The 19,017-nt window shown below is 36.9% G+C and overlaps 1 protein-coding gene across 2 annotated transcripts in view; it reads left to right on the forward strand.

Moving 5' to 3' along the window:
- The first annotated feature begins 445 nt into the window (after positions 1-445).
- The window catches only part of LOC128672848 (uncharacterized protein), a 36,896-nt gene continuing 18,324 nt past the window's right edge, over positions 446-19,017 (forward strand). Inside the window, exon 1 of one of the 2 annotated variants that reach the window (XM_053750307.2) lies at positions 446-1,135. In XM_053750307.2, coding sequence (XP_053606282.1) covers positions 546-1,135 — 590 coding nt within the window. In that variant the 5' untranslated portion in view covers positions 446-545. The remainder of the gene's footprint in view (positions 1,136-19,017) is intronic. The other variant, XM_064436216.1, reaches the window with a different exon arrangement.

Here is a 19,017-nt window from a genome sequence, read left to right on the forward strand (position 1 = left end):
ACACAAAACTCAAAAATGTAACCATAACCACCAAATTTGTTTATATTCTATCTTTTGGCTTATTTCTTTATTTAATTATATTTAAATAACTAATACTTGGGTACCTATGACATTATGGAAAAGTCTCGATCGGGAAAAACTGTTTCATGAACAAATGTACCTATTTAGTTCAATGATGATTTTTTTCATTTTACAATCAATTTGCCAAGTGACAATCTTGAGTAGGGTAAAGCTTGAAGAAAATGCTTTTGCAGGTGGAGCTACCCGACGTATGAGAGTTCAACGTAATGTCAAACACCTATCTATATCAGAAATAATTTTGCATCTAAATATAAACCGTGCATAAGAATTCACAACATAGAGAGCGCGAGACAGTGAGATAGTGCGAGTCTCTGTTTCCTTGCCAATAGCTGCGACATTGTATCTATTGACACGGGCCAGCACGTTTGTCGCCGACTATTTTAAGTGAACGGGCGGCGCACGTGTTGCTCACAGCGACGTATGCGAGGCTCAGCACTCTCGCGACCTCGCTGAGGACCCTCTCAATGAAAAAAAAACCCTCCTTCATCACATCATCGACTGTTGTGCTTGCGCAGATGCAGGTGGCCGCGCTGCGGTACATATCGCATCACCGCCCGCCCGCAATTTCGCGTAAAATTGGCAGCGTGAGTCGGGCGGGCGGCGGCGGCGGCGCGGAGCGTTGCTCCCGAAATAGTGTTCGGGCGCGGTCGTGCGCTCTCGGGAACGGCGCCCCAGTCGCCGTGTGGCCGCGCGCGCGCACCCGCGTCGCATCGCCAGCCGTCTCGACGCCGCCGCACGTATACCCGGGTGAAGGAGCTAGCTACCCGGTGCACGACTCAACGGTGCGCGTATTTCGGTCGCGAGAGGGCCCCGGGCCGCGTCGGGCGCGCTGCCCGCGCGCTGGCCGCCGTGCTCTGGTGGTGGTGCGTGGCGCTGCTGCGGCTGGTCGCGCTCTGTGCGCCTCCCCCCGGCCCGTCCGGTGTCGGCGCGCCGCCGCCCTCCGCCCGCGCCGCGGAAGATGCGCCGTCGGCGGCTGCTTGCGCGAGCGCGCCCGTCAACACCAGCGAGCCGCCGTCGCCGCCGCCGCCCGCGGCCCCGCCGCCCGCGCACCCCGGTCAGTAGCCCGCGACCACCTGCCGGCCGCCCGCCTTTCGCAATCAATACCTGCCTCACGCCCGGCCGCCCTATTCCGCCTTGCCCCGCTTCCGCATTTCCATTGCTTCATTCATGATAGTTTTACTGATAAAATTCAATTCGAAGATACATGGTGTGCAACGCTAAGAGCAAACTTCTATCGTAATCGTAACTTTTATTACAGTCGCGTTCCGTAACTTATTTCGTTCGCTCACATTTTCTAAAATGATGACGTATTATGACGTTCCGACAAACTATCTAATAATTATTCCATTGTGATGATACACTTGATAATAGTGTTATAGAAGATTGATGATAGAAATTTAATCAAATACCATAATTATTTTTAAATGAATCGATTTCAATATACCTATTGTCTCTAATAATATTTTACTTATTTATAGTCAGAATACAATAATCTATCGTATTCGAACAATCAAAGAATACTGGTGGGAGTGAATAACCTCTAATATCAAGTACGGCTACTTGATATTTGTGACTTACGTGATGCCCTTTTATATTTCACTGTGAGTCGTGTAGTGAAGACGTAACTAGTGTCAATATATAATTACGGATAGATGATATCCATTTCTTATCAGCTCTTATACGTGAACTGACAGACATCGACGACGTGCTAGAGGTAACAGAAACGCAATACAAACCAATAGCTGAAATGGGGTCACAAAGATATTTTGTAAGATGTCAATAAAAAAAAATATTTTAACATAATTATTATATAAATATATAGGAATTTCCTTGGTACCTATGTAAACTTGATACTAAGATCATACTTAGACATAATATACGATATGAACCGAGCTTATCTACTTATCAACTAGACTAGACAAAACATGTCAACCTTCAAACAACAAAACAGATTTTTTTAATTACTACCAACTAGCCATAGCTCACAGCTCCGCCCCCAGTAACCTGTGAGTGACCTCGACTCATTAACTATATCTAAGTGCTTAATCCAAATTTTATCACAATCGGCCAGCGGTTTAGCCGTGAAAGCGTAACAGACTTTCGCATTTATAACATCGAAATATGGATTCATTACATACATATACTCAACAATGCAAAAAAATATTCCTTCACTCGAACGTAGAACCTCCTCCTTTTTTGGAAGTTGTGAAAAGTACGTATACCAAAAAAAACATAGTAAAATTAACTATATGGGCGGCCATTATCAGAAATTTTTAAAATGTTATTATCAATTTTCTTCAAAATGGCAGAAATATACATAGCCTGAAATCAGCTGTTTTACTCCGTTGAAATCATTTATCATGGTCAACATATGAATACTGAAACAGTAACGAAATCTGAGAGCAAGTCAAAGAATGTAGGGTGGGGTGCGTAATGCGGCGCCGGCGGGGCGCGAGTATGTGGGTTATCAGGGCGAAGGTTTCGGCCCTAACCCCACCCCCCACTACCCCCACATTGAACCCTACCTCTCTCCAAATTCGCTACACACACTGCGCAGATGCAAGAACCTTTACAACTGAGAATATTTTCATCCCCAAAAGATATTTGAAGGCTTATACTATTATTGCTTTAATATAAAATACTAGCTTCGCCCCGGGGCATCGCTCCCGTGGGAATTTCGGGATAGAAGGTATCCTATGTGTTATGCCAGATTATATTCTAACCTTGTACCAAATTTCATAACAAACCGTCCAGTAGATTTTTCGTGAAAGACACAACAAACACACACACTTCACACACAACACAAACATATCTTCACAAACTTTGGCATTTACAATATTAGTAGGATTCCCAAGTTTTCTCCACACACCCACTACTTTTCTCCACACATATACTCAGACAAGCGATAAAAGGGTTTAATTTAAATTATGGTTCATTGATTAGCGATTAACTTATAAAATAACTGAAGAAGTCATGGTCTGTATAAAAGCATAAATATAAATAGCATAATAAAAATATGTGCATTGCATGGTATACATGAAATTTATTAATTTACACTTTTTGAAATTAATTGTAGCAGAAAATAAATAGTCAATTCTATTATTAGTAGTCACAAGTCGGCCGAAGCAAAGAAAACATCTCCAGATGCCAATGTCACGCCTCTCCCCAAACTTATTGTTCCTACACATGTGTACCTACCACCTGCACACTGAATAACCTGTACTGTATGATGATAGAGATAAAATCAATATGTTTGAAAGTCATGCCTAGGTAGGTGTAGAATGTAGACGTACATGATTTCATAGTCATTTAACAGAATTTTCAGGCCCAGAGCATATAAAAAGTTAGCTGGGTTTGGTATTTATACTTATTACAATAAAAACCCAGTTGCCCAACACATGCTGTGAGCCAAGGGATGAACTACTACACTTTTATCACATAACAAATGAAAATATACCTATTTCTTAAATATATACCCGGGGATCCTTGAAAACAAAGGAATATTTAAAAGGTAATCTGCTCAAAACTGTTGAGTTTTTTTTACATAATAATACAAAGACAAGTGTGTTAGATCTTACATAAATACTGCGTGCTATTGTTGCAATGAGGAAAATGACGACTAGCAAATTGTAATATATTAACATATTTTCAAGAACGATTGCTTGGTTAAGTTATTGCAACTAGTATTTAGTTACGATCAAGTACCTAAAGTCAATATCTGACGAATTTGACGAAATTTGGAATAAATGTAGCTAATGACCGGAAGAGAAACACCGCGGACGGAGCTGTGTCATCCTTCCGCGTCACATTTGGAGCTGTGAAGCCGCGTAGCCCGATATCAGGTTATGGTTCCGTAGTGAGTGCATATATATAATAATATATAGGATATACATTATATAGGTATAGAAAATAGATAAAAGAGTAGTCTTATATTTTTAGAAAGTAAATAATTATCAATCATCGACTGATTTTAATGAAAGATGAAGGTTGGATCATCTATCGATATACTGTCTATTAGTCATAGAAGAACTGAAGAAAGAAGCTTACATAAATTGATCGTTCAATCAAATCGAAACTAATTAATATGTACGAAGACAACTAGTTCTGTCGTCAACTAAACATAATGTGAATCACCTTGGAAACTTGGTAGAGGAATGACTATTTTCGCCAAAAGCATGCCATTACCAATTGAAAACGCTTTAAAATGCTAACATGCGAAATATATTGTACGTCGAATAGAAAATTATAAAAACTAAATGTTGGGATAATTTAAAATTAAACTCTCGAAAAATGTAGAGATGATTTTTTTTGTTGGTATACCGACTTAACGTGATGTTACATATCTTTTTTTTAAACATAATATTACGTTTATTACTATTAAAATAATTATATGACCATAGGTATATCTTTCAATGTATTTATGTTACAAATAGGTGTAAGTAGATCATATATAGATAAATATATTGCAGGTATAAAACGTCCTTCGTCCATGTATTTTATTACAGGATGTCCGTTAATTGTGGATTTTCCCAAAGCCTAAATGAAATCAAAGTCTATTTTTATAAATAACTATTGTAGGTATCTGTAGTAACATGTACGTCTCTACATATTCAATGAATTACGTCTATTGTGATCGTGGCACATGCAACTAAAATCGGCATAAATTAACATACCTCTATATTCAAATCGAATTATAATTTGGCCTTGGTAAAGTAGAGAGCCTATCATTAACAGTAAGAATATGAATTTCTTTGAGCATTAGTATATTGAATATCTCTCAAAATGAACCTGCAAATAAAGATAAATACCAAATGGAAGATATTGTAAATACCAACAAGCCAAAGACACCAAGTATTGAACGGGCGATTGAACGTTAGTTGAAAGACTAAAGATACTGAGAATGTAGTGGTTGTCGCGAACACGGAGGAGTTTATGGGGTAGGTGTGTGGGGAGGGAGAGGTTTGTTATGGCGGCGTCAGGAAGCGGCCGATGGCACGTGTAACAGCGGCCTTGAGACGGCAGGTCGACGAACGCGCCGCGACGGCAGACACGGCCGGCGGCCCTGGGGCTACTACGACACCATGGCTTCGTGACACCGCACCCGCCACCTCACTTAACGCCAGGCCTACACGGGTACCTATTCTCCCCGAATACCGATTAGTAAAATCCTGAGCCACGTGCTGAAATCTTCCCCGGATATACTCAAAGGTCAACCATGTTGCAGTTTACGCATGCTGCTCTCAGTCGAGCATTTGATGAATTATTCATTTTACATATCGTTTCAATATATTGAAATAGTCGAGACAGGTTTTTTTATCGTTGCTAATGTATAAAGATTGACACGTACCTGACTATAACTCTGAAATTGACTGACGAATTTTGGTGGCTTCATAAAGTTATTCTGTAGGTATAAATAACATAACATTACACAATTCATAACCACGGAATTCTTATCATACCTAGTTATATAAGCTCTTCACCTACATTCATAAGCTTTTCACCTCCATTTTACAATACTTGCATGGTTTATGTCTATCAAAAATTATAGTTAAATATTCAATTTATTCGTTTATTTTAATTATATAATAATATAGATAGATACCAATATCTATCTGTTCAGGTGGGTTTTATTTTTAATTCCCTCTCCATTTAGATAATATCTCGTTATTTGTCTTATATTTTAAAAATATTTATTGCACAGGCGCTAGCCCTCTGTTTTATGTATATATTTTTGCTTACCGGTTGACTAAAGAGATAAAGGATTATGGCTAATATGGTTTCTATATGTAGACGAGTAGCTGGGCAATTTATAGGACTCTACCGTATATTCTACCCACTCTACCCGTCTGCCCCAAGCTTACGCCACCGTCCTTCCGTGTTTATCAATAGGAGTAATAATTTAGAATAATACAAATTCGTAGATTCCAGTTATGTAAATGTTTCTGGAGATATAATAGTTTAAGAGATATAAAGTCTAAAGTTTATGGCCAAAGTGCATAAGTGTCGGTATTTAAGATCTAACCTAAGTATAAGCATTCAACATAATAGAGATATCTTCATATTTGCTAATGCTTCTAGCTTTTGCCCATGGCTTCGCCCGCGCTTACTTCATGCGTCCATAATTTATTATTGTCAATATCTCAGGTTATAAGTAACGTATCGCGATGTAACGTATACCAGATTTTAAGTTAGACCATCCGCTATACAACTATGAAAACCGTCTTTAATCCCACCGGCAAATTTTGCTGATATCGCGCATCACACAAAATTTGCTGAAAACAAATATACAGACAAAAAAAAAAGTGTTCATTTCTTTTAGTCCCATAAAGATCCCTATTATTATCTCCTATGTACAGACATAGCAGACATTTTATAAAAGACCGTAAGACATGTTTATCTTAATAAGACTTGAGACTTGATTACTAATACGTCAAATTTTGCTTTTCTTAGGACCACTATCCAAAACGAAGAAACAGGTTAAAAAACCACGATAACTTATGTAAGATCAAGTTCGTTCAGTTCAGCTGTTCAACACAATTTTATGCAAAAAAACGCACTCATTTCTGCTTTACACCAAAATGCTCCTAACATATATTATGTATAACAATCAAACTATGTATGTAATTTTATTTTTCCCAGCCGTAGACGATTTAATTGATTATTCAAATGCAATTGACAATCGAAAGTAAATAATTTAATGGGCGAGTGCTGATGCACCGAGAGTGGGGTCGCGAGACAGCAGCGTCTGCGTGTTATCATGCTGATAAGGAAAAGAACAGGGAAACCTACCAGGGTGGTAGGGGCTTTGGAGTTTGGGTAAGTGTGTCGCGGAGCCGACGCCCTCACCCTACTTCCTCCGTGCCCATCTTGAATCCCCGAAAACTCAATACTTTGACAGTTATTACTACCTCATACTAAATGGATGCCTTTCTCAAATTGTAGGCTCTATGTCACATTCGTTTGCGCAAAATCAATCAATTTCATTATTATGACAATAGATCACAAGTCAAACATTCCCGGTCCGAATTGCATGATAGTTTATTTTTTATGTTCACAATATACACGTAATTCAGTGTAAGTATAAAAATTACAAATAGGAAACTAAATACAAAGGTAAAAAAACTAGGCTACTTATTTATAAAGAAATTTCTTCGAAAGAGACAAGGCGTATGCTAAGAAAAAAAGATAGACCTAGTGATATTGAAGGAGTAATAATATTTTACACTAGTTCTCTAATTTATGGTCATACTAAGGTATGATTTTAATATTTTAACCTCCAAGTGAATTCGTAATAGATAATCGTTTAGGCACCGTACAAATGTTGAGAGCTTCGTTAGAGGTAGTAGGAAAGTAAAAAAAGTTTATTAGATGAAAAAGTCACGGAATCCAAGGTCTACATCTTGAGTTCCGTGATTTTGAGTTTTTGTGAGTGAGGCACAGAAGAGGCAACATTGCAGGTTACCTGAACTGAAACTTCTTTCACTTGTCCTGAGACAAGTATCTATCCATTCCATTCAGTCAGTAATTGATTTTAGTTACCATCCGACGACGCAGGTGTCCTGCTCAGTTCCACGTAAACTTTAAGTATTTCCAACATCCTATAATTTGGTATGCTGTCCAATCACAGTGTTTAGAACGTAGTATTATAATCTGAATATGAAGATGCCATCAAAAACATGCTACAAAAACCCCAAGTCTCGCAGCTCAGTCTTTCTACCGTAAAAAGTTGTGAGATCCATGTTACCAAGTCTATTAATTTATTTAGTCCCTACTTAAGGATCCTTTTGTCTTAAGTTATTACGCAAGTTATTATGATATCAATATAAAAAAAACTTTTAGGTTTTAAATAAATAGATCGACTTGGTATATTGATGGTTGGTAATGTAAGTATAGTACTCGGATGTGGTTGTGGACAGTGAGTCGTGCCGTGTAGTATACAGCGGTCCGGCGCACGCCGATACCGAAATAACCCGCGAAACACGACGAAAACAATCAAGCCCGCGCTTGCGCCCTCATGTGCAAGCAAAAATGACGGGAAGATATGCACGCGATGGCAGGATTTGTTCAAACAAATACATCAAATTGAAGTTTTCTTAAAATCCAATAACAACTACAAACCCTTCACACAAAGTGTTATATATAGAGCATTATTACATATAGAGTATATTGTGAATCTGTGATCACACAGGAGAAAAAGAAAAAGAACCATAGGTTCAACTCTGTTAGAAATAGACACATACTTTACATTTCCTGAAAAATCGTCTAAGCAATCAATATGTCCTGCGCACCGAGGCAGGACGCTGTGTAGATTGAAAGTCGCGCAAAGAACCATGGAGCAGTAGCAAAGTAGTGTAGGGAGGTTAGAGATACAATCTTTATTTATGGATACAATCATGTAAGTAGCTTAAATGTAAATAGACAGACAGACATGATGGTAGGTGGAGTAAAGTACCTACTATGATTTATTGGTGGCCACTAGAAATAACTGTCAGACGACTCGCAACTAGGCAGTGCAATCCATCTCCATTTCACACACAAGCTGATAAATCGTCGACTAGACTGCAGGTTTCCTGACCACATCTTTACCGGAATTATCTTCTTGATATAACACAATTCTAATCCTAACTTCCTATCCTAATTCTAACAAATATTATAAACCCGAAAGTAAATTTACCTCTTCACGCTTTATTTGCTCAACCTTTCATTCCGGAAAAAAACTGTCTTAAAGCTAGTATCGTCAGAATTCAATTTCCTTCATCACTACTGATCACTACTGCTATGAAAGTGAATGCTCTGAGTACCCATAACATTGTATAGTAAGCATGATAGGACAATAAAAAAATATTGACAAGAAATAAATCCTATTCGTACCTCAGATTCAACATACTCGTATGTGTGTGTATGTACACTGAAAATATTATATTTTCCAGTGGAAAATGCAATAAGTATGTAGGTACCTAAATATTTAATAATTTTAGAAAATTATTTTTAAGATTCAGATTATGAATGCTAATGTAATGGCAAAAATTTGTATCACTATTTATGATACAAATTCGTGCTGTTACATGTAACTAGATGCAAGTGCAGCACATGGCCAATTATTTAACTTTGCGTCGCGCAATAGTCACCGCTCGCCGCCCGCCCTACACCCCTTACAAGGATCGATACTGCATCACAAATCACAATGCGTTTTAACTGTAGACTACCCGTGGGAATTATTGAACACATTGCATGATATATACACTTATACAGGCTTTTATTCAATTAGTCTCAATATACAAGTAAGAAAGTACGTATACGTCTTTCAGTAAGAGATGTTAATCGTTCTGAATGAGCTAAAATGAAATTTGTCATTTTTTGTAAATTAATGTTAGTGTTATTTTTACCAATATAAAATTTTTGGTGTATTGGATAAAATGTTCCGTGTCATATACTTTCATATACGTAATTACTTAAGTCATACAACATGAATGTTGAGTATTTTTTACTAATCGGCCTTAGATCTTTCATGAAAAAATTATAGATGAATATTCATGAAATTTAAAAAATGTACATAGTTTTCTAGTGACCATCAAAAAGACAACAATATGAATTTCATAAAGCAATTACATAATTCATTTAATGATTTTTTTTTCTTTATAAATGAGGGCGCTGTATTTACTTTGCTCACAATTCGCATCAATGCTTGCATGCGTTTTTTAAACCATTCACTAGCTTCGATTTAATATTAAAACCCCTTTTACTGACTACTGTTTACAACAGACTAACAAAAGACACCTATTTTTAACCGACAACAGAAGGAGGGGCGTGTCTGTGTATCTGGATATCTATACATGGTATCGTAGCAGCCAAACCGCTAAACCAATTTTAATCTAGTTCTTTTTTATTTGAAAAAAAAATCAATTAAGAGTGTTTATAGCTGTGTTTGGAAAATGGGCTTTCAGCCGTTAGGAAATCATCAACTCTTTTTTATTGGATGAGATGATGCCAGCATCTTCGGAAGGGTTTTTTAAAATTTTAATTTAGTTTTTACTTATTATGCGTAAAGGTATTCCCATGAACGACGTTTTAAATCAAACCCTAGAATATCTATTTTGATCACTTCGTTTCAACTCACGCACAAATTATGTCACGACCTCGATTTTTTCCTGCTCAAATTATTATCGTATATTAATAGGAACATACTCAAATTAAAACATATAGGTAGCTTATTTTATTTTTCAATTCAGACTTTTGGCATCAATATTCCATCCCAACGTGTGGTTTTTACTGGGAAATCACAGAATTTATATATAATAAAAATAAAAAAGTTCTCAATGATCTATATATTGTTGTCGCCATAAGTAATCTGGTTTAGCTTTTGAGTGAGATAACGTAATAAGTGGGGCGAGATCTATATCATCGCCCTTTCACATTCTCATCAGTATCACGGTCTGTGTTATAATTTTAACGAACAGTGGTCAAATTTTCAGTACGTATATTCTAGGTATAGCACACACGATTTAAGCTACAATAATTTAATAAAACGAAGACTGATAAAACCGAAATAAATATCGTCTCGGGTCCCGTGAAATTAAGTTGTATCCTTCGATCATAAACTTTAGTTATAACAGGTCTAGGATTTAATACCGCAGTCAGCCCTGAAGATCAATGTGAGAGAATGGAAAGGAATGGACAATAGCGATTGTTTGTAGGCCGCGAATTTCACACTGACTGCTGGCGCGCGCTCTCTCTCAAATACCCAGGACACGGAACCACACCTCTTCAATTACGATAAAAATTAACTAACCATTTACCACCACCTATCTTGTTTTTTATTCTAATTTGATGACATCGTGGATGTATAAATTGGTCTTAGACCGTTATCCATAATTACTTAGTTGCAAGTTCAAAGAGCGATATTCTGTTGCCCGATTGTGAATACAAACGTTGTAGTCTTATCTGTTGCTCTTTTTAGTTTGCGCGTACACCGACCGCTCAGCTACATGTTATTATTTATTTATAGCTCATCGGCACCACTCGACGTTGACAAACAACTGGGACATTAGCACTCGAGTCCACGGGAAGACGGGAACAGGCCCATTACGGCATAAAACCGCTGCCGCATCTTTCGTTATGACCTTCAAGTTCAAAACCCACATTCACTAAGACATTGGTTATATGATGCGTGCTCGTTATATGTTTTCTATAAATTTGTTGTCTAATCTAAATTGTTATCATAAGAAAATATTTTATTTTACGTTTATGTGTTAGATTAATCGAATTTGGAAAAATAAAGATAGTATAAACTGTCAATGAACGGTTGTTGACAGGTTAGGTGAAAAGAAATGGTTCCTACATTATAGTAAATCTTAACATTAGTAACATATTAAATGTACAAAAGTATATAAAAATCACTTTGTTTGATGTGATCAATGGTTCAATGGGAAATTTCGCCTGATCATGTAGTTTATTCTTATCGACAAAAAAAGATTAATCAATTGTGTCTCTTATTTATTTGTCTTAGAAACTTGTCTGTAGACCGTCCGTGTCGTGTCGCCGTGTCGTCGTGCGTTTGTAGGACGTGACTTTGTCAGGAAAAACCTGAATAACTTTGGTGACTAGGGTAAAATTCCAAGATGACAAATCAAAAAAATTACTACCGAGGAATATGAAATCTCAGAACGCGTCATTGAACCATTTCGGGGGCAGAGACCGAGTTATTGCGAATACTGGGCTGACAAACAAAATGTTGGAACTCCGCTTAAGTTCAGGATGCCGGACAATTGTGCTCAATTTGTGTCCCTGTCCCTGTAGGTGAGGCCTCATCGAGTGTATTGTAACTTATGTTACATTTATTTTCTCACAAGTATACTCTAACTTTTCTAATTAACTAATCTCCATCTTATAGTATTATATTACATATAGAGAACGTATAGATGCCCCAAGGCCGTTCTTCCACGTCATCACTTTAAAGCAAGGAGACCACAGAAGGTACTACTAATACTTGCACTATAACACACGCGAAATGCGATTCGCTTGTGGCTTGTGAGTTCTATAGGAATTCTTATCTGTACAAATCCTATGTTAATCGGTAAAATGCGTTGCCATAGTGAACATTTATTTGATTCCATGTTATCGTTAATTGGCACTGCTACTGCCTACGCGCTCACCTTCCTAATTACACACCGTCTAGACAGACGTCGCTGGCTCCCGCTGCCTCCCACCCCCTGTAGCCGGCCCTCACCCGCCGCCACACCTTAGAGCACCCCCTATCCGAATTCCGTTTACGTACGGGTCGTTCGTATTTGTATGGCATTTTAACAAATACTATTATCTAGGAATATAAACTAATATAAGAATATTGACAATATACAGTACATTGTGCTTCATTTTATTCCGAATCTAAGTTCACCTCGTCCTCAAGGATGCCGAAGGCGCCGAGTAGTGCCCAGTGGGTTTTTGTATACTGGTGTATCTCTAAGGATCTACTGACTGGTAGGACCTTGGTTTGGACCGTTTCGCGTCGTATTTATCCCTTGCGAGGTAGAGCCAAATTTTGCGATAATCTTAAGGCCACGTTCAGATATCGGCTAGGCTTATTAGTAGAAAGAAATATGATAGAATAGGTAGGGAGAAGTAGCTGGCATATACTCGGATATATGTACATACCATGTTATCTAACGACATATTTGTGAATGTCAAATATCGTCACCAAATATCGTATTTTCAAGGAAAATTTGTCTCTCTCAAATTAGGGATTACATTGAGACAGCAAAAAGCAAGCGTCTCATTAAATCCCCCCGTAATTGATAAAAATCCTCATTCACATGTTCTTCCTAAACCCCATCGTTTTTATTATAAAGCTTCCATTTTATATAATAGTAGTGATTATTGTATAAAATGGACTTTTATAAAAACTATTTTTAGTTCAATAAACAAAAAGTTACAAAAAAATATCAAGATTTTATTTTAACTGCTGCAATGCTGGTCATGGGGTTTAGGAAGAATAGATTTTTATATATAGAATTTGACCCTGAAAACATACGAAAAAGATATTTCTTGTATTCAGATACTTTGTACCGTTTAGATAAACGTCCACAACGGACTTTGGCCCAGAATGTAGCTATTCATATATTATTTTAGTGATAAGTATAAGTAAGGTGATGACTGATTGTAAATATTTGTGAAACTGTGGTGATGAGATCGTAAGACCCCAGTTTCGAACTCGTGCCACATGACTTTGTATTTCACGATTGGACAAAGTGTTGGCGGATACAGCTCATCGAGTCAATGTCTATCTACGTCAATTTCACAAATAAACGCGAACAATATATAGGTAGCGAATAAGAAATGATGACCTTAATGTACAGATTGTACAGTTAGCGATTTGATAAAAAAATACGCCGAAGCACATATGAACATAGGCTGCTTCACCATGTGAACGTTGAAGCGATCTAGCTCCTCGACACCACGGACAGAACAGTTAGAAGATTATGGACTAAACCGTCTGATTTGGTGTCGTGATAGTGATAAAAAAGTAATAACAAAAAATGATAATACTATGTGTTAGTGTAAACAAAAACACAAGAACAAAGTGCCTTCACCTTAATAGAGACACTAAGAAATAGTGCCGATGGACACATTCTTAAACTATGTGCTTTATAGAACTAGACCAATGTAAATTTACTTATTAGTCTGCTATTGCTATTAGGCTAGATCCTAATGTGTAGTTAGTTTTAATAAATATCTTTAAAAAGAAAAAAACAGTTTGTATATTAATCTGACTCATGTATACCTATAGTTAGTAGTTTTCATTTGTTCGGTGATGTAAAACATCGTCAAGAAAACTGCACACTAATTATTTAGATCACTAGTATGATAGAGATGACCTAGAATAAAATAAATATATAAGTATAGAATAATTATATTTTTTATATCTTAAAATAACAAAAAAATAAATAGTGATGTCACTCCGACATCATACAAAGTCCATCTACTATATAACCGATTTAACTTGTAGTGTAATAAAATAGCCTAATGTTGGAATATATAACATACGACGATACACCCACACTAGCTACTGGTATATCCCATAAAAAACGTATACTACCGATACATTTATCACGAAACGTGATGAAACATTGGTATAAATTTCAACCTCTGACCCAATGATTTTGCTCTGTATCAGCTATGCTTTGACCTAATCATCATTAAATAATTTATTGGTAAGCATTACATACTTATTTTTAGGCAAATTCACGTGTTCTTGATAATGGATTAAAGTAATTCGATAAAAGTAATTACCTACTAAAAATATTTCTTTTTGGTTCCAGCTTTTATGCAATTTTGTAAATTGTACCTAACTGCTTATATTCTGTAAAAATATGAGTAAAATAGGAAATATAATCAGATAATATGAAATAGGTATACGCGTCTCAAAACTAACTTCATAGACCCCTCGATCCACAGGCGACGCCATCACAATCATAGAAGAATAATAATGGTCTTTATGGGACTAACATAATATAAGTCAAAACGATTTCTTCTAGAAATTTTGTCTATCTGTCTGTATGTTGGTTCGCGCATCACGGTTTTCACAGTTAGACAGCACAGGTTTCATCGCACAATATATAGACGAAAATTATATACGGGCAAAAATTAGTTATGAAATAATATAATTAATTTCATTTATTTTTTATCTCAGGCTGTGTATTGTATACTATTCTATAAAGTTAGTCTTGCTCGTTAGTAATCACTACATATCATCTTCCTATCACACGTTTATATAATTCTTCGAGCAATAACTTTTGGACACTGATAAAAGACAATAAGTTCCTGCGTACGATATGCACTCTATTATAAATTCACAAAACTAGATTAGATTAGGTACCCCTGCTTTTATCTTACAAAGTCCTATGTACATTACGTACTCGTACCTACCTAGTGCACGTGTGCATGCACATATCTATTCCACAAACATGTGTTTTGTTTTCTCTTAACTATCATTTATTTCAATATTATAAGTGACAATATTTACCTAAATAAATATAAGGTATTTTCTACAAAACATTAGATTTTTTGTACAAAAAAAATGTCTATTGTTTTTCGTATTGGAATTGTAATCCTCAGGATAATGAATGAATTAACAACACAAGAGGTGTCAAATGTTTATTTATTTATTTGAGGACACTATATTTTAAATTAATAACGCTACGTACAAATACACACGAATGTTTGATCAAGTTATATATAAAGTAGATTTTATAATATTGTGTATTAACGGGAATGAGGTATTTATAAAATATATGGAGAACCTATATGATATCAATTAACGAGTGTCTACATACTGGTATCTTCCATCGGCGTCGGTATGATATGCACGCGTGCCACTTGCGTGACTCGCCCTGCCCGATGCTCTCATTATCTGACAACCACACTACATGCCTACCTAATATTCTTGACCGTCTACAATCTAAATCTATGTATTATAGTGAAGCTATTTCATTACTATGCGTCTGATTTAAAGATACTGAGTGAGATATTTGCTTTCATTCGCAGTTTTCCTACATATTATGAAGACTGCTGATGTTCGTTAGTATTACGGGTATTAATTTATACATAGTATAAACTAAGGCTTTCACTCAAAATGTACCTAATAAAATGGAATTGTAAAGAACCACATAATTCTATTTACGAAAATAATTAAGTATGCAGTAAAGTACATATTTAGTCAATGTAAACAGAGCCTTGTTTGAAACCCTACCTTAGTTAAAGTAAGAGTAAAAAAAAGGTAAGAATATTTCAATTAGTTGTCTACGTATAAGGCCTCAGAATTATTATATATTAGTGATATGGCCGTAGACAACTTGCAAGTACTTACACAAGTTTACATTTTCCAGAACGGAAAATTAGAGAAATCGTTATTTTCGCTGGCAGCTTGTTGTACCGCGGTTCATCGGACTACCTTGAAAATCCGGACTATTATTAAGAAGTGCCTACATTCACACATTAATGAAATGTTTTAACACATTGAGGATTGAAAATGAGGCTAAATTAAACCATTTAAAAAATTCACAAGGATTTCAAAACTACCACAATTTTGGGTGGAAAAATGCTGAAGAGGCTGCTCACCATGGAGTCACATGTTCAGGTAAGGTGTTGAAGGAAAGCTCGCCATCGCCACGTGTCAGGTACCGCCAGCTGGAGAAGTTATTTCGGTGATCGGTGGCAGGCCCCGGCAGACCGACACCAGACGACGTTCCCGCCCCCGCGCTCCTCGCAACCTCTAAAAATAACCAAACCGTGCATTCTTCGGCGAACGATGTTGAATTTTTCTCGAGTACGCGCGACCGCATGCCGTTTGTTTTGGCCCTCTCGCCTCTCACGGCAACCTTCAACGGGGAGAAGTCGACCATCATAATAATGGGCATCCGGCTTGCGCAGGTGCACCGCTTGCTTTCTGAGCGATTTGTAGTGCATCGTAAGCGTACCTAATAAATAAAACACATCATGCTTTCTCAATGATCCTGCCTAAGTATATTTAGATGATACTAAGACACCTACCGCTGCACTCTTATAGTAACATCTTATTCCTACGATTACAATGAAAAATTATTAATCGTTACGATATAACTCATTGGAAACTAGCTAGCAGGTAATAAAGCTTATAATTTATAATGACAATATGTGATCTACTACGCAGCCAATGGGAGGCAGGAACTAGCTAGGAGGTTGCTTCTTTTTGGCGTGTCGATAACAAATTTATAAATGCTACACCATTGAATGCAAAATATTTTCTTGTCATCATGCCACTTCATCGGCTTCATCAGCTTACACGGCGGGCAGCTACAGCACTTTCTAGGGATTCTAAAAATGTAGTCAAATCATAGACGTGAGTCGCGTAATGCAAGGAGGGCAGAGGAGAGGATCGCCCCTGGTGGCTTTTAAGTACTTATCAAGTGGGACATGGCCTGCTTCAGGCCCTATTTGAAAAGAACCACCGCGGAACCATGCTCACTCATTGCCCAACTCTTGCCCATGTGTATGGACTTTAGCAGTCGACCGTACAATTTAATATTGTCAGTTACGCGCGAGTTGTAGAAATACTCAAGTGTGTCGTCAAATGGACGGCAAATTATTGTTCTGCCCGAGGCGGCATTGGACCACGCTACCGCACTGCGTGGCCATACCAGCGTCTAGCGGTATTAATATAATACATACATAGATACATAATCAAGTCGTGATATTTCTAATTTTTAAACAGCGGTATATTTAGCGAAATTTCCAACGTTATAGATCGAGTAAAGAAATAAGTTAAAACAACATTTGAGTAGAGCGCCACAGCGCGTGCCCGCATTCGACTCTGCAAGCTTGTTGAGCGAGATATTTCGATTAAGATTTGCTAAAATTAGCGCGACCACGCAAACAAACTCCATTGCAAAAATAGAACCGCACATAATGCACAATCTAGGTGTACTTCGTGTGTGCTCCAATTTACATAATATTTCCTATCATCACACTAGCGTTATTCTGAATTGTTGACCTGTGTAAAGTTTAAATTATACTTCGATGTAAATATTTATAAAAATAAAATGATTCATTTAAAAATTATAGTTTATATACATATTACATACTTACATACTGTGTGTGTTATATACATATTACATACTTACATACATACATTGTGATAAAAACTGGCCGAAAAGTCATTGACAATAATTATTCATGTTATACACTTACACAGTTCTATCTTACTATATATCGTATAACTCATGTACATGTTTATGAAATTCAGATGTGGAACTGAAACCAAAACCAGCCGTGCTGAATGCATTCAGGGATTCCACAATATACTGCACCATGGTACGGAACAAATGACGATCTACACCGGGACCATAGATTTAGAAGGGCCCCGCGCGGCCGCGCTCCGGGACCTATGTACAAGTAGTGATGGGGTGGTTCGCAGAGCGTTTCAATTTTATATTAATTAAAATTTTAACAAAGACAAGAATTGGAATTAATTCCTTCCTCAAGAAAATTGACGGATTGTAAAGACCGCGCAGCCGCAACGGTCGAAACGCTCTGCGAACCACCCGATGTGGTAAAAAATATACAGAAGCTCATGATCATAGACTTCTTCACAAGATCGAGGCGCACCATGGCTCCCGCCTTCTTTTTAATAGAGACAGTAAGAAAAGCACCGGTGTACACATTCTTAAAAATAAAATAAAAAATCTATATGTATTGACTTTTTAAACATTATAAAACTAGTGTAAAATTACTCATTAGCCTTTTAAAGTTAATAAAATATAGATTATATCATCTTAATAGCTCAAGCAAAGAAAAAATATTGAAAACAACCGAATCCAGGCCCGTGCTTTACACCTGGGTGACATGTTTAGACCTCAGAGTTTAAACATAAATGTACAAATATTAACGCACGAGGCCCTTCCTAAATCTTTGATGACAAATATTACTTATAAATCCAAAAGTTGACATTTGGTCTACCTCTATGACTTTCGATGAAAATGTATTCAGTTTACGAAAAAGTTGTAGGTATATAACGTTTTCCGGTATACGAACTACAGAGCGCGGCGTAGAAGGTCTACGACGTAGCGCATAGCTACAATGGAAAATCATACCGCTTTCCGCAACCGACCTGTATAAGAAAATTGTATGTGCTTTTTGACGGGATTTATCAGTATTGAAAACTAAATAAGCACATAAATTCCACACCTGTGGCCTGAAAAAATATTTTTATCCCAAAAATACTTAATAAAATCTATTAATTTTTTCGACCAATATAGGATCATATCAATTAATTCACATTACTTACATAAACAAATACATTATAAAATTCAATAATAATAATCTATTATATTACATAATAAACACACGATACGGTCAGCTGACCGTCTGACAAAAAGAAATATAAAAAAATGTTGTCGATTTCAG

Source organism: Plodia interpunctella, chromosome 10 (assembly GCF_027563975.2).
Source record: "Plodia interpunctella isolate USDA-ARS_2022_Savannah chromosome 10, ilPloInte3.2, whole genome shotgun sequence".
NCBI lineage: Eukaryota > Metazoa > Arthropoda > Insecta > Lepidoptera > Pyralidae > Plodia > Plodia interpunctella.